Here is a 21,644-nt window from a genome sequence, read left to right on the forward strand (position 1 = left end):
TCCTGGAATAGAACGATTCAAGGTCCTGTAACATCTCAAGTTCATAGAATTGGTTCCCGCTTTCAGGAAGTCAGCATGCGAGTGTTATCACTATGCTCTTGCTGACCAAACTCAAGCCACCTTCATCATCAAGCCCATCAGTACACTGACCTGTGAACAGCTAGCTCCTCTTAAGCTTCCCCTATTGGGAAAAATCTGCTCCACTTTTAAAGAGACAAGCCTTGGAAAACTCTGAGCAGTTACTCATAATAGCAGAATTCTTAAATTTCCAAGGACAGGGTGAGTTACATACAGTACAGATGTTTACTGACACCCACTCAGGGGAATATAAAGCCATGCACTTTAGTCCAGTTGCATACAGCAGAGCATTTCAGCACTTAAAACATGTACCAAAGACCCTATTAAGCATTAAAACTTGTTTAAATAAGGTATTTGCCAAACAGGCATTTTATACTGAATCAGACCTCTGTGGCCTACTGCAAACCAGCCACAAAAAGCAATTTTGTCAACCAAAAGCAAAGTACCCTGCCACACCTAAATGAGGATGTGAGCTGTGCAGGAGTCATTTCCAGTTACTGTTTGCTTTGCTTTCCAATCTCCATCTGTCTCCTGACGTCTGACACATCCATGGGGACCCGCACTGTCAGACCATCCATTGACTTCTTGACGTATACCTGGCAGCCAAGGCGTGATCTGAGAAGAAAACATGAAGTGAGGCTCATCTGTTCCCACAGAAAAGGGAGAAATTCCCCACCCACACTGGGACATCTGGTCCAGGGTGGGTTTTCACTAAAGCTCCTGTTAAAGATCTCCTGTGCCCCAAGAGAAAGCAGCTCACGAACTGTAATATAGAACAAGCCCTGCCCCCTTGGAAAGAGGTGCCACGTGCTGAATCTGCCTCAGAGGCTTGAGGATCTACTGCGATCAGCAGGGAGGCTTACGTCTCAGTGAGTCCATACGCCAAGTCTAGCATGTCCAGCTCTTCATCTGAGACAGCATCAAGCTTTTGGAAGGTGTCCTTGTCAAAGATGAGGTGACAGGTAGAGCAGGCTAATGTTCCTTCACATGCACCTGGTGGAGAAATGAGAGAATGACAGCAAATCAGGAAAAACAAGCATGAGAGAGACTATCTTCAGGAACAATGTGAGAAAAGGTCCTTTAGCAGATCTGGAACATGTCAAAAGAGATGCCAGAAAACACAACAGACGGATGCAGATTTCAGCCTGCCTCTTCTCTGGGAGGATCACAATCAGTTTTCAAATTTGTATATCAGCTCTAACCAGTCAAACACACTGACAGAGGCTGCTAGAATGCTAGTGGTGACTGTGAAGTCACACTGCCATCTCAGCAGGGTAAGCCACCCAGCAAGCAGCTTTTGGGGAAGGGAAGCTTGCTTTATGGCCTCAGCAGGACAGTGGCATATGTACAGTTGCACTGTTCCCAAGTACCCACTGGTCCTTAGAGCACACACATATATCCTTCTGCAATACCTACCAAATCCATCAATGGCCAAGTTTTGATTGACTGCCACTTCTAGCAAACTCTCCCCTTCTTTGGCTGTGGTTGTAAGTCGCTCTCCGTCCCGATTTATAAAATGCACTGTCACCTGACCTGTGGAGCTGTAAAACAAGTTTGCAAAAATCAGGACTCCACCCTTCCCTGCACGCCCACAGTTGAGGTCTTTTGGCTGAGCACTAGAGACATGGCACTAGAGACAAGGGAAACATGCATACAACACTTTCTCAAAGGATTATACCATGGACCTCAGAAAACATTCAAATTAACAGTTCTCAGTGGCAGGCAAGTCTGAGTTGCCCCAAAATATTTCCCACTTTATCAAACATCACTCAGAATAAATGTCTATCTGAGCATAAAAAAGTACAATTGCTGTCACGGATTCCTCACCAAGGCAGTACATTCTGAGACTGTGTTGTATTTGCCAGGGGAAGCACATGAGCAAACTGTTTTTTCTTAGTGTGCATACTCTAACGATCACTTAGAAGAAGGAGTTATGCAAAGGTCCCATCTCCTGTGCTGAAAGAGGGCAGCACCTTGGAGGTAGTGGGGCCTTTTGCCCAGTAACTCTGTGTGGCACTCCCCAAGTACCCATCACCCCAAAGCCCAGGGCATTCTCCAGTGGCAGAAGCTGTGTCCACTCTCTACTCTTCCATCAGGCTGACAACACACACCATTCATCCAGATTGCTGTAGAGATCCACCTCTGCCTCCCCTAGCTCTGGTAACTCCAAAGTTATCAGTATCAGTGCTGCCCTGTGGCTTTGCTGCTGTCATTTGTGTCAAACAAAGCCTTGAAACCGGAGCAAATTTTGCAGTGAGGACTGGCCAAGCTCACAGTCCCCTGATTTTTCTCACTTACACAAGACTGAGTGAAGTAGCACCCAGCTTCTTCTAATACAAGTGCTGGGGTAAAGCTTGGTAACACTTCTGGAAGCCCTGGGGCCAGTGAGACAAACAGCAAACATGGCTCAGAGCTGTGAGAATTTCTAATGTTATCTACTGATTTTTCACACCAAGTACAAACTGTCATAGCCCCAGGTCACATGTTACAGCAAAATTGTCAGCTGAGGAATCGCTAGAGTGCCTATGCTCCTCAGTATCAGGTGTCCTCTTGGGAAGTCACAGACTGGGAGGAGGAATTGGTTAAATGGGAACTGTACCTGTGATAGCAACACCAGCAACTGGAAAGACCCTGCCTGCTCAACCCCTCTCTGCTCTGTGGCAAGGAAAATAAAGAATGTGGAGATTTCTGCTGATTTGCTTCTAACGTTAGGTACAAATATATAAGGATCAATTTTAAACAATTTCCTTTGCTCGCTCTTAACTCACAGGAGGCACAGGTGGAGTACAGGGGATGTATCCAGCTGGATACGAGACAGGAAAGAATTCCTGTAAAAATGTAATGGGAAAAGGGGAAGAAATGTTCTCTCTCTCCTCTTTCAACTTTGCAGGTCTTCTTCATTCTGCTTCATGTAAGTCACAATGAATGACCATCCAGCTCTAATTCTATTTAGCTGCTGGCAAATCAGTGCAGTTCATCTCTAAGTCAGTAAGGATACATTAAGGTGTGGACTTCATCAACAAGACTTTAGGAGCAAAAAATTCAAAGTCAATTCCCATATTCCATCAAAAGTTGGAAGTGAAGAAGAGATGAAACAGTATTTTTTGCTTTCTCTGCTCTTCTGTTTGCAGTTGTGCTTTGATTCAGCTAGCAGGAGCAGGACACAGGAACCGCGGTACTTTCATCCCAGTAGGCCAGCTTCCTGTTTTTCCACGAGCTTCGGCTGCAAAAGATGCCTGAGCTGTTAGTGTAGACTAACTAACATAATCAGGGGATCCTCTGGTTGTGCAAACAGCTGTGAAGTTGGCACAGGGCCGAGCTGCAGAGGGAAGAGTTTCCCCACCTGCAAAAAGATCATGTTGCAATCACACACAGCTATGTAGGACCTCCCTGTTTCCAAAACCAAACAGCCAAAAAACATTGTTAAGACATTTCAGTCTCCTTCATAAAGACACCTGCAGACATCTCTTTGTAAATAAGCAATTTAAAGAGTAGTTCTCAAATGTCAAACAAACTAAAACAACCCTCTTCATATTTTGGTGGATCAGATTGATTTATTCCATTTCTATGACAAACAAGCAGGTCTCTGGCCAATGTTTGGTTTAAATTTATGGGTGAAGTCATTTGTTACACAATAGAAATGGTAAAGTGATAAAACTTCCCTTAGTGCTGCAACTGAATGGATCCTTCAATAGGATAATAAAGCTGAGTGCCTGCAGAGAGTGCTGAAGCCAAGAATCCCAAAGCTGCCCACACTTTTTTTGACAGAAAACTGAATTCCTGTTATCTCTGAGGCACCTAGAGCTTCAGCCAACATCAGTCCCATGAGAATCTCTGCACCAGCCTCCCATAGTTCCCTGCAGTTCCTCTGAGATACAACCTTGCTTTGACTGTTCCTGCCAGTTACACGAGCCCCAAGACAGCCAAGCTGCAGCCAGGGACAGCACACAGGGTACAAGGGACAGCCCACTTAGGTACAAGGAAGTACAGTTGCTATTGCCAGACCCCCTGTGTGACTCTGGATGAGCCTGGGCGCAGCAGTTCACTCTTCTCCAGGGCAGGAATAATGCCAAGCACTCCTGACCACGACACAGAGAGCAACTGCAAGCAGCTTCTCTCTCTCTGCTAGCTGAAAGGAACATTTAAGCTGTTTGTCTGCATTCTCAGTGTAGCTGCCTCTGTTGGGGGCATAAACCCAGCCCAATGACTCCCCATTTTAACTGCTCGGTTCAGTCACCTTCCACAGACTCACTGGTCTCCTTGTCTTCATATCCCTCAAATCAGTCCAAGGCTCAAGTCTCCTCTGGAGGACCTCTGCTTTTGGGTGCCCAAGACTGGAAACAAAGTCTGCAGCTTTTATTTTTTATTTACTTTTGAATTTGTTTATTGGTGTTTCTGAAACTAGGAAAAAATTCCTTTTACATTTTGTTAAGTAATTTTGTATGAGGATTAAAAAAAAAAAAAATCAAAACTGATTAGACTAAGTTTTGCTTCATTTAGGCTGAACTATTTTAGAATGGCATCACAAGACACATGGTCAGGGCTTTGGAAAGATCTTACCAGGATGTGACAAACTCAGCAATGCAAGTTCAACGCATAACAACTGATTATTCCCTTTTAAAAAATAAAATCTCAAACTTTCTGTGACAAAGAAAGCTAGTGAAGGGGTTTCAACGAAGTGATTCTTCTCCCGATCAATATTTCCCCTAGAAGATACTTTCCAAGGCCATACAAAGCAGCAAGATGCCTACAAGTACTGCCAGAGATAACTTCATAAAGCACAAACCAAATAGAAAGACATTCCTTTCATTCCTTTATTTTGCAATAAAAAAGAAATTCCTTTATTTTGCAATCTCCTTCTGAACTATCCCTAAAGAATAGAGAGAGGAAAGGCTGGCAGGGAGCCTGCCATAGTTCCTACTGTGGAAATACAGAAGAGTGCTATGTGCCCACAGCCCCTCCTCAGCCCTTCAGCACAGGGGGGCAGTTGGCTCCTGCACCTTGAAGATTTCCATCTTGAGGAATGTCCAGCCTTCTTGGACTCCTCGGCCCCTCAGGGCTGCCTCCAAAGGGGCTGTGTCAGCCAGGCCTCTTAACTGAACCAACTCTGCCCTTTCAGGTGACCAGTCAGGAGCCCTCCACCCTGGCGGGGACCAAGTACATTTAAAGACAATTCTGAACACGTGCTTCTGAAGCATTTTTGCCACAGAGTTCAAATCAAGCTCAGTATTCATGACAGACTGTGCATCCCATCCCAAGCAAGCAGTCTAGTAAAGTCCAGCACAAGCCCCTGGTCCCAGGAGCCAGGCAGGACACTGGAGGCATGGGCTGGCAGAGACCCTTGCACCCAGAGTTGTCCCTAGCAGCCAAGCACCTGTGCCAGATTCTCCATCTCCCTGTCCAGCACAGGCATCAGCGAGGCACAACAGCTCATTCACAGCCCAAGGAGTTGCAGACATCATCCCCCTCCTGCTCTGCCCCTACAGCAGAGGGGACTAGAAACACAAGAGAACTCACAATTCCCAGAGAAACTCTGTGGTCATCCCAGCTTCCCCATAGCGGGAACACAGCAGGCTGATGGCCTAGCTGCCCAACACACCTTGCCCACTGTCCCCCTTCTCAGAGGCTGGTGTCTGGGCCGCAGGGGCCAAAGGCCTCTTATGCCACATTGTCACTTTCATGAGCTGGATCCACTAGCTGTGGTCCCCACAACTCCGGGGGCAAGGGGCAACACCGCTCAGACAGGTCCCCAAAGCTCCAGGGGCAGGTTGGTTGTGGCACCACCCATCAGCATCTGCTCACCTCAGGTGGTGGCCTCGTACACCACCTCCCACAGGCCATGGCTATGCTAGCCTCTCTCCTTTCCCTTTTGCAGGGCAAGGCAGGGGGGCATGTCTGTCCCTTCAGATGCAGTAAGGCACAGTCAGCATTTGACTCACCTCGACTCCCCGGGGGCATCCTGGAGCCTGTGCGTGGAGCTGAAGCCTCTTTTTGACCACCACTTTGCTGGGTTGTGATGCTGCTCAGTCACCCCACTGAGATAAATAAAGTGAATTTTGCTCACATTCAGTCCACTTCGCAAGGGCCGCATGAGCCCCAGGAAGCCTTGAGCTATCATGCTGCTTTGAGTCCCTCCCTGTGTCTCCTGGACTGTCGTTTGTTGCAAGGACAGCCAGATTAAAAGCTTATAAGTACATCTGAGAGGGGGAAAAAAAGGAAAGAAAGAAAAACAGAAAAAAGTAGGACAGCCTCCCTGGGGGTGGAGGGAGGGAAGAAGGAGGGGAAGCAGGAAAGAAGGATGGACCAAAGGATCTTGCTGCAGTCCAGCCCATCAGGGCATGGGTGAAGAACAGTAATATGAACACCACCTCTACATACCAGTTCCTGAGCAATGCTCACCTTGTTCTGCATTAGACTTCCCTTCTAGGAACCAGAACTAAATCCTAGTTCAGGAGCAATATTCATTGTTATATCTAATCATAAAAGGGGTTACAAGCTGAGGGCTGGAAGAGGGCATCAGGAGCCCTAATGGTTGCTGCCTTGAGGAGAGGGGCAAGCCAGTTCCTACAGCAAGGGGTGAAAGTAAGACTAATGAATTCTGCTAATGACATGATGGCATCCAGCCACATCGTTGCCTTTCCCAATACTGCAGGCTCCTACCTCTGAAATGTGAATATTCACTTACTTTGCATGATGGTGGTGAGAAGCAAGCACACTTAGCTCATTTGCCAAACTCTCTGCTGAAAAGTACCATAAAGGCACAAAGAAGTAGCATTCATTTCACTCTGATACTTCATACTAGTAAGCCTTCTGTAGAAGAAAACTAATTTATTCCCAGAAACATTGTCACTGGTATAGTCTACCCTCCTCTCCAGGGTAAATCAATTATTTGTCCAAGAGGACCTAAACTGCAGCAGCAGAGACAGTTTCATTGGATTTTGGGAACAGCTCTTATTTCAAGAGCATGAATTGTACCTAATACCAAATTAATAGCTCACCATTTGGTAGGATGTCTGCTTTAATCAAGTTTTTTTAATGCAGTAACATATTAGTAGCCAGTAGAAGAAAAAACCTTAAATACTGGACTCTCTAATCAATCGGTACAGGGGAAAGAAACTACAGCATGAGAACTGGATAGCAAATGTCCCCCTAAACAACACACACACACACACAGTGGATTCATAGTTCTGAAGATAAGTGGAAAGTTTTGGGGTTTCACCCCAAAATGAAAGTTTTCCGCCCAAAGCTTTCAGGTGAGAAGGGGATGCTTAAGCTTTCTGGGAAAAAAAAAAGAAAAAAAGAAAAAAAAAAGCATTAAAGACATTAAGGAATGCAACTATTTTCTAGAATTTTCTATAAGCTGGGATGGAAATCCATTCTTCAATCCAACAGTTTCAAAGGTAAGTGTTCAAGCATTCAAACACACCCCTCAGGCCCAGTGGAGAGACCCATGGACAATTCAGAAAGGAATAAAGAAGAAAAAAAACATTCTTCAGAGGAAATCATATTTCTAAAATCACCTGTCACTTTGCACCTGGTAGAGCAGCACACAGAATTATTTCTTTCCACCTCCCACTGTTTACTGAGGGCAAGCCAGGCAGTTGTGCTCCCACACTGTGATACACCCATGGAGGGACGTGAACTGAGAAAATGTGGAGTTGTATTTGCAGGGCATCACTGACCAAAGCCTCACTCCTTTTGCTGGACATGGGTGACACTTCCCAGCTCAATATGTCATAAGCTTGGCCACAGGCCCTCACAGCCTAACAGCACCCTCATGCTAGTCCCAGCTCATAATACAAATGCTTTTCTTTTTTTCCTGCTGCAGGATTTGCCGCTCAGGTTTTGTTCAGGTCAGCAGCTCTGAGAGCAGGGAGGGTGGGATGAACCACTGAGTATCACTAGGACTTTAATTCAAAGTAAGTTCTATCCCCAATCCCAGTCAGTGAGAGCTGCCATCTACTGAGAGGTCACCACAGCATCTTCCTGAGAGCAGCAGGGCAGTGGCAAAATGCCAAAGCAGGGATAGCAAGCATGGGTGCACATTAGATGGCCCAGCCATGCCCAGAATCACTGGGACTTCTCCGTAATTTCACCCCTCAAAAACAGTTAAGGTAAGAATTCCTCATTTCAAATCACTCACAGAATGTCCTTCAAAGGCTTCCCTCCCCACGCTTGTATCACAGAGGAGAGCTGGCAGGGAGGGCCGTGGTTTGTTTTAGCTGAACGCAGCTCTGGCCAGTGGCCCTGCTCTGTGACCCCTCACTTTCAGGTCAGCTTTCCGAGTGGTTGGCTATCTCCTACAAGCTGCCCTGAGAACTTCAGCCTTCAAACCCAAATTCTTGGGCTGCATCTCACCCCTGAATTTAGAACCACTGAGAGACTCTGACCACTTCTGCCTTTGTTTTTCAGGCACTACAGAGATGCAGCAGGCAGCCCAGCTCTGTTTGACATTTTCCATTGAAGGAAAGCAAGGCTTGCCAAGAGGGATGCAAGGAAAGGGGCCACAGCACATACAAGCAAACCACAAAGCGTCTTATCTCTCCAGCAAACCTTGAATTGAGAGATACACTGGATATATACGCAGGAGTTTCCACAGCAAGGACATTTGTGTGTTTGCCTGGCACTGACCTCGCTCCTTGCCAGGAACTCAGAGCACAGCAAGTGACAGGTCAATGTTGCCTGATGGAAGAGAGGGAAGTCAGGTTTGAGAAGGGAGGTGAGGTGCAGCAAAGGGGACTACTGTCACCTCATGAAAGCAAGAACAATCCCACTGGGGTGGGAGAAAATCAGGCCCTTATGGATTTTGGATAGCCTGTTCTAAGGTCTTTGAAATGCTGAGAAAGGATAGAAGCAAGATCTTCTTTTCCCTCCATTCTATCCGGCAGCAAGCCTAGAAGTAAATGCAGCCTTTCCAGAGTAAACCAGTATTCATTTAACCCAGGACACAAAAATAGAAAGCTTTGCTAATAACCACCCCTCCCACAAAAAACAAACCCACCAACAAAAAACAACCCAAACCAAACAACCAACAAAATCAACTAAGCAAAAAACCCAGTGCTTTAAAAAAAACCTCAAAATGATGCTTAATAGGTCAGCACATACTTCATGAGTGGGCCAGACACAGCTGAAGAGTCTTTAGCTCTGTTTCATGTAAGATTTGGCAGAAGCTAAGTTCCCAGCAGTGCACATGGGCTCATTTCCTCCCCTACCCAGTTTCTAGCCACCAGGCCATGCTCTGTCAGTGCTGTGCCTACACATCCAGACATGTGTTGGCAGATGCTGAGAGGGAAGTGGTTTTCTGGCTTGAAATACTGTCCAGTATTTTCTGCACCACACTCCAAATAAATTGGCAACCCTCCCTCCAGTCTAGGGATTCTCATGCAAATGTCCAAAAGACATCTGAGTTGCCATTAACTCCACCTCACTCCTTTCTGTACAAGTAGTAAACACTGAAATCAGCAGTGCCCTGATCCAGCCAGAAGTTATGTAACACCTTTGCAGCCCTCCACAGCCGGAAGCACACTTGGACTTCTGACATACCTCCTCTGACCACTGTTAGAGTTCCTTGCCAGAAAGCAGAGCTGCCTTGGCTCAGTCACTGCCCATGCTATTCAGTCGTAGATAGACGCAAGCCCATGCTGTTCCCATGGGTGAAGTCTCAGAAATTGTAGTCAGAGCAGCAGGCACACAGACCCAGGAACAATGAAGGCTTCCAGAAGGCAGCCTTCATTAACTGGAAAAGCAAGAACAGCCTCCCCTCCTAACAAGCCCACTGCCTCACAAATACTCCTGTAGGGAAGCAGATAACAGGCTGCTTGCTCACACAGAACTAAAGCACTGAACAAAACTAAAATTCCCCTTCCCCACTGTCAATACAAAAGCCCCAGCTCTCCTGTTCCAGAGCAAGCTCCTAAAAAAAGCAAACAGGACAATTTGTGTTGATCTGACTTCTTCAAGCCCACAAGCCCAGGGACACAGTGCTGCTGCTGCCTCAAAAACAATGCACTGAGTGTAGGCCCAGGACAAAGTGCTCAGTGGGCTCGGATCGCAGATACTGCCTCAGAGGTTGGAGGAAGGAAAACTGTAAATGTGCCTCAGTTTCTACATCTCTCAAACAAGATCTCTCAAACAAATCTACTGTTTTCCTGTTCTTACCCCCTTCTCTAGATGTTCAGCAACCTTCCTGACAATGCCAAACAAAAGGAGCAAGGGTCAGATTTTTACCACTGGAAGCAGGAGGGCAGAATCGCAATTAGAGATGAGCTAACACAGCAACAAGGAAGCACAGTGAATTCACAACAGGGCTTCTAGACAGCAGCCACCTCCAGCAACGCAGCTGCTGCCTAGCTGAGTGAAGGCCACTAAGAAGTTAAAGTGCCCCAGCTAAGACCTTCATTTGCAGATGGTTCTCCTTCAAGCATCCAGTCAAGGATGCTTCAAAGATGGATGAGAGCGCAATACTGTGGTTATGTGGGGTACAGACAGCCTTCAACATGACCTCCCAGCTCAAGAGCAGTGTATTTCACACCTCCTTCAGTCAATCTTGGTGACTCAAGATCAACCTCAGCTTGCATTTCTCTAAAGGATAATGCACAACCACAGGGAATAGCAATCATGGGTGCTTGTAATTTTTCAACTGGCTCTGCTCATCAGAAAGCTGTGTATCAACACCTACTCAGAGCAAGTGCATTCTGACCAGAAGATGGACGTACAGTCCCTTCCAGGAGCAGAAGTATTACTTTTTGCATTTTCAGCATTACTCTAATGTCTCCTCCTCATTCTTCCCTCCACTTTTTGCTATACCCACCTCATCATGCCATCTATCCTGAAAAACTTCATCTTAATATTACTAGTAATGTTCAGAGACTGTAATCTGGCACTAGATGTTCATTTAGTCATTGTTCAGACACGGGGACCTGCTCCCTTGTCTACAAACGGCACTTAGAGCTGCAAACCTGAAAGACAAAAGCCAGCCTCAGCCTAACATTTCATGTATTGAGGCCCAGATACTTTTTCATGGAATGCCTTTGGTTGGAAGTGACTCTAAAGATCACCTAGTTCCAATCCCCTGGTCATGGGCAGAGATGCCACTCACTAGTTCAGGTTGCTCAGGGCCTCATCCAACCTGAACTAGAACATTTCTAGGGATAGGGCATTTTTCTTACAGATAATGTCTCACTTGCAGAAAAATAGTTTAACATCACATGTGGCATCAACTTGACTATGGCTATGCAGTAGTTATAGGTTGACATCAGTGGCAGAATAATTATACTGCTCTCTGCCAGTTATCACATGTTCTGATTGATTACACCCTTGGTATAAGATATTTAGACTGTATGGCCAAGACTGAATTATGTATAGATGCAAAGCTGGCATGGACCAGAACAGTCACATTGATTGTACAGGGCAAAAAAGCCATACCTCAGGTGTTCTACACTCTCACTGGAGGCAGTCAGCCTTTGTAGATGTTCAAGCAGCTGCCATACAACTGCCTACAATTATCATACTTTACCCTGTACATTGCATTATCAAGCCTTGGATGCTGGGAAAATGCTCATGCTTCCCTCGAAACATGTTAGCCTGAACAACCAACCAATAAGCTTCTCATCTACCTGCAGAAGTCCCTGAAGGACTTATCTGCATCAAAATAAATCAGAATTTGGAGATCATACCCTTGCAATTCCCTGCCTTAGAAAGAACAAGAGAAGGAAGAAGCTATCAGTCTAATTTCTACAGTCACTGTGCCCTACTCAGAGTCAGTGCATCTTAGGCCAAATGGATTAGTCCACCAAACAGATTGATCTCAATAAAAATTTTACACTTTGGCTTTTCTTTAGAGTTGTTAGTAAATTGTTCTGTTTAATAAAACAACACTGCACAGCCTACAAAAAGACAATGTTTCTGGTTCCCTGCTCTTCTGAGAGCCTTTTATGCTCTAGACTACCCCCGTCCTACAGACAAAAGCAGCTGGGCCCCAACATATGTAGGTATAGCCTAAACTGGTTCTGAAATATATCAGAGAGACCAGCAAATCCAGCAGAAGCTGTCCACACAAACTAGAGGTTAAATACAAATTTCTGACTCTAAACTACAAAATGCCTTACAGCAGACTAGAAGAATAGGATAGTTTGGGCTTTTTTTAACACCGTGGTCTTGTACAGAAGCAGTCTTCAGCCTTTAATGCTTTGCACTTCCATTTCTTCAAAGACAAACTGAACACAGATATACCTAAAGGGAGAATTACAAAGCCTCTTAAGTCTCAAAGGTAGTGTCCATTGAAAAGCAAGGACAAGAGAAACAGCATTAACGCCATTGGTGAGATCACCCTTTCCAGACTATTGCAACCCCCACTTGAAGGCTGCAGCAGCATTGAAGAGGACATGCAATTCCTCCAGTGTTCAGGTTTTCTGAATCCTAGAAGGAAAAAAAAAGCCCCTCACCTATCAAAACTGGATCCAAGCCATGCCTTGTGGGGATCACGGAAGTCTCCATTGCTCTACACTTCATTTTGTTTATAGACAAGTTCAGGTTTCTCCCCCAGCATGAGATCTCTGAGCACTAGCATGTTCCAGTGAAATCTCCACCTTATCCTGCAGTGCAGCAACCATGAGGCAGAGGTTCTGCGTGGTCATTCTTCATGATCACAAAGAAAGGAGCTGCAAATAAAGACCACCCAGGTCATTAGCAGAGCAGTGGCAGCACTCTTGCTCTGCCATTGCCAGAGCCCATCCCTGAGACACTGGGAAACACAGAGACAGCCACAGCAAGGCAGTTGCAAAGCAAACCGTACTGAAACTCCCAGTCCAGGGTGATGGTAGGACAGATCTCACAGGGTGTCGGAGCAAGCAGCAGCACCAAGGCCCATCCACCCTCTCTCCACACTGACCTAATGGTGGACGCATATTTGGCACAGCAGGTACTCACTAACAGCAGCTCCTCCCCCTCCATGCAACACATCCATTTGGAAGTTGAACATTTATACTCAGTGTCTCCACAAAGAAATGTGAACTCCGGTATTGGCTCCAGTCAGACTGCTCGGAAGGGTGGGGAGGGGGAAAGGGCTGTTACTCAATCAGTTGCTTTTCAGGGTGCAAGTATAAGCTCCTTATTTGCGAGAGAGCTACCAGACTGATCTCTGAGCACCGTAGGGCAGACCTGCTCAGGTAGGAGGCACAGCACTAGGCTCAAAGAAAGCCTTAAGTAACCAGCCAGACACAATCTGCTGAATTTCTCTGAACTTTATTGGCACTTCAGGAAGAACAAGGTATAGATTTTAACAACTCCTCCAAACAGGAAAAAAAGCGCCTTAATATCAAGGTTCTCTCTGCAGATAAGCACATAAACTCATGAATTACTCCACAACCTTAAGGAATTGATGTTTTATTATAATCCAGAAAAAAATTGGTCAAAACCCTTCAACATAATTTACAGCAACAACAAAAAATAAAACAAGAAAAAATAAGCCAAGCAAACATTAGATAAAATACTTCCCTCCCCCCCACCCCCAGGAGGAGTAGATATCCAATTAAACTGGAACATGGAGAGGAAGAAGAACTATTTACTGTATTCTAACAAATAAAAAAATGTGCCTACAAATCTCACCATAATACTGAAAGCTTCTTAGTTTTCTTGCAAAATATCATTTCTTTACAATACAGTATACATTTCCATAGGAAGGAGGACTATAAACATATCCTCCATCCCTTGACTAATATTTTCTAATTGTGCATAGCTAGAAGTATTGAAATCAAATATCATTAGATACCACTGGAATATAATACTGGTTAAGAAGGTGGTAGGGCTGAAACAACTACAAAGAGTTAGGTGGACTCACTGGCACAAGCCGTTCTATTCCTATATTGGACCATGTGGAATAGAACATTTAAAAAACCCTATAAACAGAAGTCATGCCAACATCATAATACATGAGCTCAGCAGTGTTGTGTGACCCATCAAAGCAGAAAAGGTTTACTGGTTTATTATTTGAACACTTATTCCAGGCACCATACATCAGCTTGTTAGGAAATTGTTAAAATGTAATAAAGGCTCTTCTCCCCCAAAGGCATTAATAGTCACCATGGACAGAGCAGAAGTGCTGAGAACCAGCTTTTAAGCACCAAAACAGAAGTGTAAAAATTGTCTGTTCCCCAGTAATAAGACTCACACAGAGTGAGTGTCAATCACCTTCAGTACAGAAATACACAAATCAGGTCTGACAACTTAACTGCAATCATTCATTTGGGACTTCCAAAGTACTGAGGGATGTGTTCTCGGCCAACAAAAAGCTTGTCATGTCACGTGCCCACCCAAAAGCATGTTATGTCCAGGGGAGAGCAGGGAGCTCCCACATGACACATCTGGATGTTTAGGAGCATAGCTCATCATGTTGCTTCCAACAGAGGTTGGTTGGTGTTTGTATGGATCTCCACACAGACTTGCATTGCTTCCAAAAAATAAAATACAGCACTGGTGAGGTTGTTTCCAGCAACCCAAGGAATTCCTGGGTAAATACTGCAGTTTGTTAACACTATCATGAACATTTCTTTTTTGGCACAGTCCCCCTTTACCTCTTCCTATACAGCAGGTAGCTGAAAATATTCCAGCTTTCAGATGTTTCCCTTCTGTCACCATTAGCAGTGATACCATAAAAAGGGAGAATCCACAAAACTGAGCAAGTCACAAGATTTGGGATTGTGCTGGGCAAGAAAATAAATCACAGGCTAACCTGGTGACTTCCTATAGGGACAGGCTCATCCAAGGAAGGCATAACAAAGGAGGACTTCACTTTAGGTGGAATCCATTTTTACAAGGCCTCTCCTGAAGGTTAACAGTTGCTTTTAGCAAGGATCAAGGCAAAAATCCAATTCGGCCCTGAGCATACATGGCTATTTCCTCCCCATAAATAGTAGGGAAGATTCTGGGTAGCTACAGCATGGACAGCTTGGATGACAGACATGATAATTATGACAGTAACTGGCACAAGTGGCTCTCAGGACCAGTCTCATAACCACTTGTGTCCTATTTCTAAGAGACAGAGCCTCCTGTTCTCAAAGCTACAAAAGGGCAAAGCATCCTTCTCGGGAAGGAAAAGCACTTGAGCCACGGATCTGGCAGAATGATAGTGAGGATTAAGGCAGCAATTGGGCAAGTGTCGCAGGATCCTCTCCCCTCAAATGCTGCTTGAAGCCAGGAAGATGGATGCAGTCCTGTACATGACCCAGATATGAGAGTAGTTTTTGGTCCCCAGCTGCTGATCACTTTTTATGACTGCATCTAGTTTAAACTGAAGACATCTGAGCTACAGTAGATCTATACACAGTCATAAGGCACCAATGATGTGTTAAAAAGGCCTCTTATGGAAAACCCTGAAATCATGTTCACGTAACTAGAAAAGTATTGGTTCAGCAAGAGAAAACACTGCTACAGGAATTTTTAGTCTTTTACATTTCTACCTCCCACTTCAGGTTTTCACTGGCAAAACCAAAAAGGAAGGCTATGTACTTCAGCTATCTCTGCCTCACTAGTTACATTCAAGTCAGACAAATGATGCTGAACAAAGCCATTTACCAGAGACAAAAAGCAGCAAATTTGAGGCTCTAAACCACACTGCATCAGTGGAAATATTCCAAAGGCCTCCTCATAATAAGGAAATTCAAAATTCCATCATTAAGTAACAAAAGGTAATACCAGCAGGAACACCACAGAATCTGTTTGGTCTGCTTATATTTGTAGGACAAAAGCTTTGGTCTTTTAGAAAGAAAATCCATATTTTACCCCCAACCATTCTTTCTAACCTCCAGTCTTCCCTTCTCAACTACATGATTCAGACCCTGCATTAAGTCAGAAATTCAGATCCTGGCTACTAAGATTAATCCTGAAGCTTGTGCAGATTAGTAGGAAGGCAGTGTCAGACTGTCAGCTCTTGACTGTATGTAATGCAGCACAAGTATCTGCTGGCCTCCCCCACCAAGGGAGAGGAGAGCAACACAGCCACCTCAGTGAGCAACACCAAATTCAACACAGTGAGTCTACTCCAAGCCAAAAAATTTCAGATTAGTTCCAATACATGTTTGCTTTCTCAAGCCACCCCAGGAGGATGCAAATACTATTCTTTCTTCTGTTGCTTAACTCCGGCATTTGCCCAAAACTTGATAAATAAGACCATGGTCACTCTTCTGTAGTGGTTCCAGCATAGCACAATTATGACTGAATGATGGGAGAGGATGGGAAAGAGGGGAGAAGAGAGTGCAGGGCAGCAGGCGCAGGGGAGAGTTTACATGGACTCAAACTCATCAATGCGCTGCTTGGTGTTACCCTGACGAATCTGACGGAGGGTCTTGTACTTGTCTCGGCCCAGACGCATGTTCTCAGCGTGGATCATGTCATTTGCTGTCTTCTTGGTTTCATCCCGAGCATTTGCCAGCTCTGAGGAGAGAGCCTTTGGAGAAGGGGAAACAGACAGCAACAGGTTAGCACAAGCCAGAGACTCAAAGCTGGACAAGCAGCTTTCTTCTGATCCCCCTAAAGATTCAGTACCAATAGAGATGGGAAACAGACAAGCCACATGTATTCAATTCTGGGCAACCTGCTCTAGCTGACTTTGCTTGAGCAAGGAAGTGGGGCCTCCAACCTGAACAGTTCTGTTATTTTGTGAAAGCTGTTAATACTTCTCCCTAACATATGAAGGTAGAAAACATTAGGCAATCTGTCACCCTACTTATCTTTTTCTTAGCACAGTAAGAAAGACTGTCTCCAATGTATGTACTTTAAAAGAATTGTCAAGTAGAGAGATCCCTAAAGACAACAGAAACATCTTGCAGAATCTGAGAAATTACTAGCTTTCTACCAGAAAGGAAATTTGCTGTAGAAGATAAAGTGTCTGTGTAACCACCAAAGCACGAAGCAGAACAAGCAAAGCGTGATGCAAGTCAGGTAGCAAACAAAATGCTTGGAATTTAACAACAGAACACTGGAGTTCCTTACAAGAAGATGGTGCAGTACTGCTCTCTCCATGCTGAGCTCTAGGAGCCTACTCCCAGGGTTTTGCAATGCAACCCAGACACAAGAGTTAGAGACAGCTTCTTGATAGGAACCAGACCAAGTTCTTTGATTCATTGCAGCCAAGGCTATAAACAGCTGTCAGATGGCTGGCAATACTCACACAATGCACACTATGTCTGACAGATGCTGCTTGTTGGCAGTGCTTCAGAAATACTTCATTAGTTCCAGTGAAATAGCAGTGAAGTGCCAGGAGACCAGATCTGCCTCTCTACTCAATAGTTAAGCAGCTATCCTGGCGAGATCATGATCCTCTCTTCCCCACTTCTCCCTTCGTTTTTTAAATAACAGTAATACCTCCCAGCTGCAATTAGTGCTGAGAAAAAAGAAGCAGCACCCAGACATTTATACTCTCTGCTGCCAACTTTTTACCTTCAAGTGTTTCTGGACTCGCTCATTCTTCTCTGCTTCAGTGGTGCGCTCCTCCTCACTGCGGTCCTTAATGGTGGCCTCTGACCGCAACTCAGCACTGGCCTCTGCTGCATTCTCATCCTGCTCATCGTCATGCTCATTCTCAGAGTGCATGGGTTCAGTGACATGAGGGGTGCTCATGGCAGTCTTCAACTCCTCTTTGGTCTTCTCTAGATCCTCCTGCACCATCTGTGCCTGCAGTAGGGCATGCCACAGTGAGTCAGTCAGTATATACTGAGGGCCTGAGACTTCTCACAGAAGCACCACTCGGTGTTGTTACCAGAAACCTTGCACCTCAGAAGGGATATGTTCCAAAGCTACTCATCCACCACCATTTGCAAAAGTTTCGCTGGATAACACTTAAGAGATTCAAAGAATGGTTACAACAAATGAAAAATGAGCTACAGGCCTAATTAGTCATAATATTGCTACAAGGAGTTATAATAAGTCACCCATTCCACCAAGAAAAACAAAAGGTGGGTATTTACAACAGCCTCAAGCTTGCAAAAGTTCAATCTAGTGTGGAATCTAGTGCAGTTGTTTAGATCACAACCCAGAATGAAGAGTAATTCCACAAAAAGCACTTCCATTTGCTCAGATTCTGCTTTACCTTCTGCTGCCACTCCTGGGCCTCACTCTCTTTCTTCTGCCTGGCCAGCTCCAGCTGTGTGATCCTAGCTGTGAGTTCTGCCATCTCAGCAGCCTGCAGAAGAAAGGCTTTTAGTGAGAACAATACCCAAAGTACTTGCTAAATGAAGCATTTTGTCCAAGCCTGGAATCAAACCACTATATCTAACATTTTTCCAATGAGAAGAAAGCCTTCCTGTTAACTTCAATACCTCCATGATGCAAGAGGAAAGGAAGCCAAGAAAGTTTTGCATTTCATTGTGGGTTGGGGTTTTCATGGTTGTTGGGTTGGGTTTTTTCCCTTCCCCTCCAAGAAGAGTTACAGAACTCAATTCTTTGAATCCAAACCAGGGAAAGCAATCAGTGAGCTCTACGCTCATACCATCACATAAAAAGGGCAAAAGGCACTACAAATCTACTGCACAAGTACACTCGTATTTACACATATGACCATCTGCTTGAGGTTAAAAATTAAAGAGCCTATAATAAATACAGCGCTTCCTCATTATATTCATAGCCTGGTTTGCGTCAAGAGCTTGGATGTCCCCCCTTTTACTGTTTTCCCTACTGGATTTTCAGCTCACTGACTTACCAGCTGTTCCTGGGTCTTTTGTTGATCATGGGATGCTTTCAATAGGGCCTCCTTTGCCTCTTCAGCTTCTCTGCGTTCTTTAGCCAGTTTCTCTGCTTCCTCCAGAGCTCGTTTTCTCTCCTGTTCCAGCTCCATAGCTCTGCGGGTCTGTTCTTCCAGTTCTGAAAGAATAGGGGAGCACGTTGCAAGACAGATAAAGTAAAGAATGGCAGGAGAAGAGGAAAATGCCCCCATGCCCACCCTCCGAAGGGTTTCCCTTCAGAGGAACAGGTAAAGGAGAGATGGGAGCAATCCCCTTTCCTCTCCTTCACATTGTAACTGGAGCTGGAAGACTAAGAACCAGGCCTGTCCCAACCCCAGTTGATTTGTGTGGAAGCACTCATCCCAAAATTACATTCTTAAGGGCGGAGAAGCATCCAGCATTTCACTTAGGCAACACCACAGTAACTCCAGCCAAGCAATTAGACAGTAATCACCACAGTATTGTCTGGCTTGACTCCTTCCTCTACAGATATCCTGGGATAAAGCTTCCAGCCAGGACAGGAACAACAGCAAGGTACTCCCTCTACCAGAGAGGCATCCTGGCTGCCATCTATTTCTTTAATGCAAATCCTTTCTCAGCAACTGCATACAGAGGGTTTACCTTCCACTTCAGGAGGCTTAAACCAGGGCCCTAACACCAGTCAGCACACAATACTGGAGAGACACATGGCTCAGAAATGCTCATAGCTTTACTATTTGAACCCTTCTTACTCAGACTATGCATCTAAGGAAATACCGGAAGATTTCATGTTACCTTGCTGAGCTTTCTTGGTTTGCTCCTCAATTTGCTTGAGCCTCTCCATTAGCTCCTCCTTCTCACGTTCAATCTTCTCCTTCTCCTTTTCTGCCAACTCCCTCTTCTTCTTCTCATTCTCCAGCAGGGCTCTAATGGAAGGAAGTCACAATGTAATTTAAAACTATTACCCCGATTGGAGCACTTCCTAATAAAGCCGTGAGCACACAAGAGATGTGCATTGCAGTATTCATATGATGAGTGGGTAAAAATATAAAGCTCTGCTGGCATTCATCTCAACAAAAAGTTCATAATAGCAATGTTATAAAGGAAATCTCCATATATCAAAATATGTATTAGTCCCATCAAATGGACAGACGAATCTTTAAATCCAAGAAAGTAATGGTGAGTCCTATTTGTGATGGGTGCCATTACCTTCAACCCCATTAGATCTACTGAAGCAGAAATCAATCTGTTCTATTTTTGGTTCAAGCAGATTAAGGCATGCCAGCCATTTATCTAATCTAGCACATGATGCTACTTGTGCAGTGATCGATCAAGTCTAGGTTACTCAGAACCCTACCAACCTCTCCATCTGTTTCTGATGTTTCTCTTCCCGAGCCTGTGCTTTCATCTGCTGCACCTCAATGGTGTCTGGTTTACGTCTGCGCATGTAGAGCTCATGGTTCCCCATGCAGAGGGCCAAGATTCGTTTGTTAATCCGTAACCGAGGGGCATAGAATACAAAGTCCTTGGGACAAGAAAAAGGCAGCATTAGACCTGTTCTCTCAGCCTAAGAATCCCCTCTGGATGCAATATGCTCCAAAACCTCAAGCTTTCTAGAATTGCTAGCAATGTCTAATTGTTAAGAATAATTGTCTAATTGTAGACTTGGTGGTGGCAGTTAGACACTTTTCTTTCAGGAATGGATTTCAAACTGACAAACCCACACAGGTCAGAAGCACCCAGCATGTCATTCCAGTGTGCTGGGTTTCACTGTGACACACTCCTAGTGCCAAGCACACAGCAACAGCATCACCATTCCATTACAAACACCAGCAGGGCTGGTTCACCAGGCACACTGCGACTGTGGCTTCTCCTACCTTTCTTCCAACTTAGTTATGCAATGCCTGGCCATCCACATCAAGTACAACATCTTGTATTATGCCAGAAAAGGTATTAAACCTTATGACCAGATTTCCCTGCTTACATCAGCATTGACGCTATTGATGAAAACCAAAACAGATCATTCAGCTAAAATGCTAAAAGTTTAATTTGAATGTTGCTTCTTACTGGTGCTTTCTTGTCAATAGGTTTGATAACAAATTTCTTGTCATTGAATGAGATATTTCGGATCTCACTCCAAGGGAATCCAATTTTCGGTGTTAGCCTGAAGAAATGGGAAGTAAAAAGAAATAAGTGAGCCTGAAGTCATTCAAAATTTTTGACTTAAAATATAAAGCTCAAAATTCTACCAAATTTACCCTCCTGTTTCAGTGCTCTTATGTTAACTGAAATCAGCAAACAAAATTAGTCATGCAGATGAACTACAAATATAAGAAGCAATTTTTCAACCCTGTTTTGGTTTTTTAAATGGAAAACAGAACTGGAAAGTGCATCTATGGCAGGAAGACTGGGGATACAAGTAAAACTAGCTTGATAAGATTTGACAATTTCTTGTATTTGTTGGTCCAAAGAAGTATATTTTATTAATTATTCTGTCAATGTCAAAAGCACAGCCAAGAATGATACAGAAATTGTGCAGTTTACTTTAAGACTTGAATTCCAGAAGAGATTAATTTTGAATGCCTTTATATTAGAAAGGAGCTGAATGCAATGATGAAGAGAGGGAGTTTATTACCTATCATTCTGCTCATAAATGTTTAGTCCAAGAGCATCTACACCTAGCCAGAGTTCAGAGCCCTTCTTGTTCTTAATGTTGAAGTAGTTCACACCATACATTTCCAGATCCTGTGCAATTTTCAGGTACTCCAAGACAGCATCTTCTCTGCAGCATGTAAAAAGAAAGCAGATATTCTTTTCTGAGTCTATAAGTCATTAGAGCAAGAAGGTGCTATCTTCCTATATGGACAGAGCAGC

General features: G+C 44.5%; 2 protein-coding genes across 3 annotated transcripts in view; both read right to left on the reverse strand.

Annotated features, from left to right (window-relative positions):
• On the reverse strand, window positions 1-6,196 carry LOC126637342 (adrenodoxin-like). Its single transcript, XM_050310523.1, has 4 exons — window positions 6,018-6,196; window positions 1,495-1,619; window positions 942-1,071; window positions 1-693 (listed from the first exon to the last, which is right to left on the reverse strand). The coding sequence occupies exons 1-4, from the start codon at window positions 6,194-6,196 to the stop codon at window positions 573-575; spliced, it is 555 nt and encodes a 184-aa protein (XP_050166480.1). The 3' UTR covers window positions 1-572.
• Window positions 6,197-13,304: 7,108 nt separating this feature from the next.
• The window catches only part of MSN (moesin), a 44,213-nt gene continuing 35,873 nt past the window's right edge, over window positions 13,305-21,644 (reverse strand). For both annotated transcript variants that reach the window (XM_050310421.1, XM_050310423.1), the window contains exons 6-13: window positions 21,406-21,552; window positions 20,838-20,934; window positions 20,132-20,295; window positions 19,566-19,696; window positions 18,770-18,930; window positions 18,161-18,253; window positions 17,512-17,745; window positions 13,305-16,519 (exon numbers count right to left, since the gene is read on the reverse strand). In XM_050310421.1, the coding sequence (XP_050166378.1) occupies window positions 16,355-16,519; window positions 17,512-17,745; window positions 18,161-18,253; window positions 18,770-18,930; window positions 19,566-19,696; window positions 20,132-20,295; window positions 20,838-20,934; window positions 21,406-21,552 (1,192 nt within the window). In that variant the 3' untranslated portion in view covers window positions 13,305-16,354. The remainder of the gene's footprint in view (window positions 16,520-17,511; window positions 17,746-18,160; window positions 18,254-18,769; window positions 18,931-19,565; window positions 19,697-20,131; window positions 20,296-20,837; window positions 20,935-21,405; window positions 21,553-21,644) is intronic.

This window comes from Myiozetetes cayanensis, unplaced genomic scaffold (genome assembly GCF_022539395.1).
Source record: "Myiozetetes cayanensis isolate MyiCay16 unplaced genomic scaffold, myiCay2020 scf15, whole genome shotgun sequence".
NCBI lineage: Eukaryota > Metazoa > Chordata > Aves > Passeriformes > Tyrannidae > Myiozetetes > Myiozetetes cayanensis.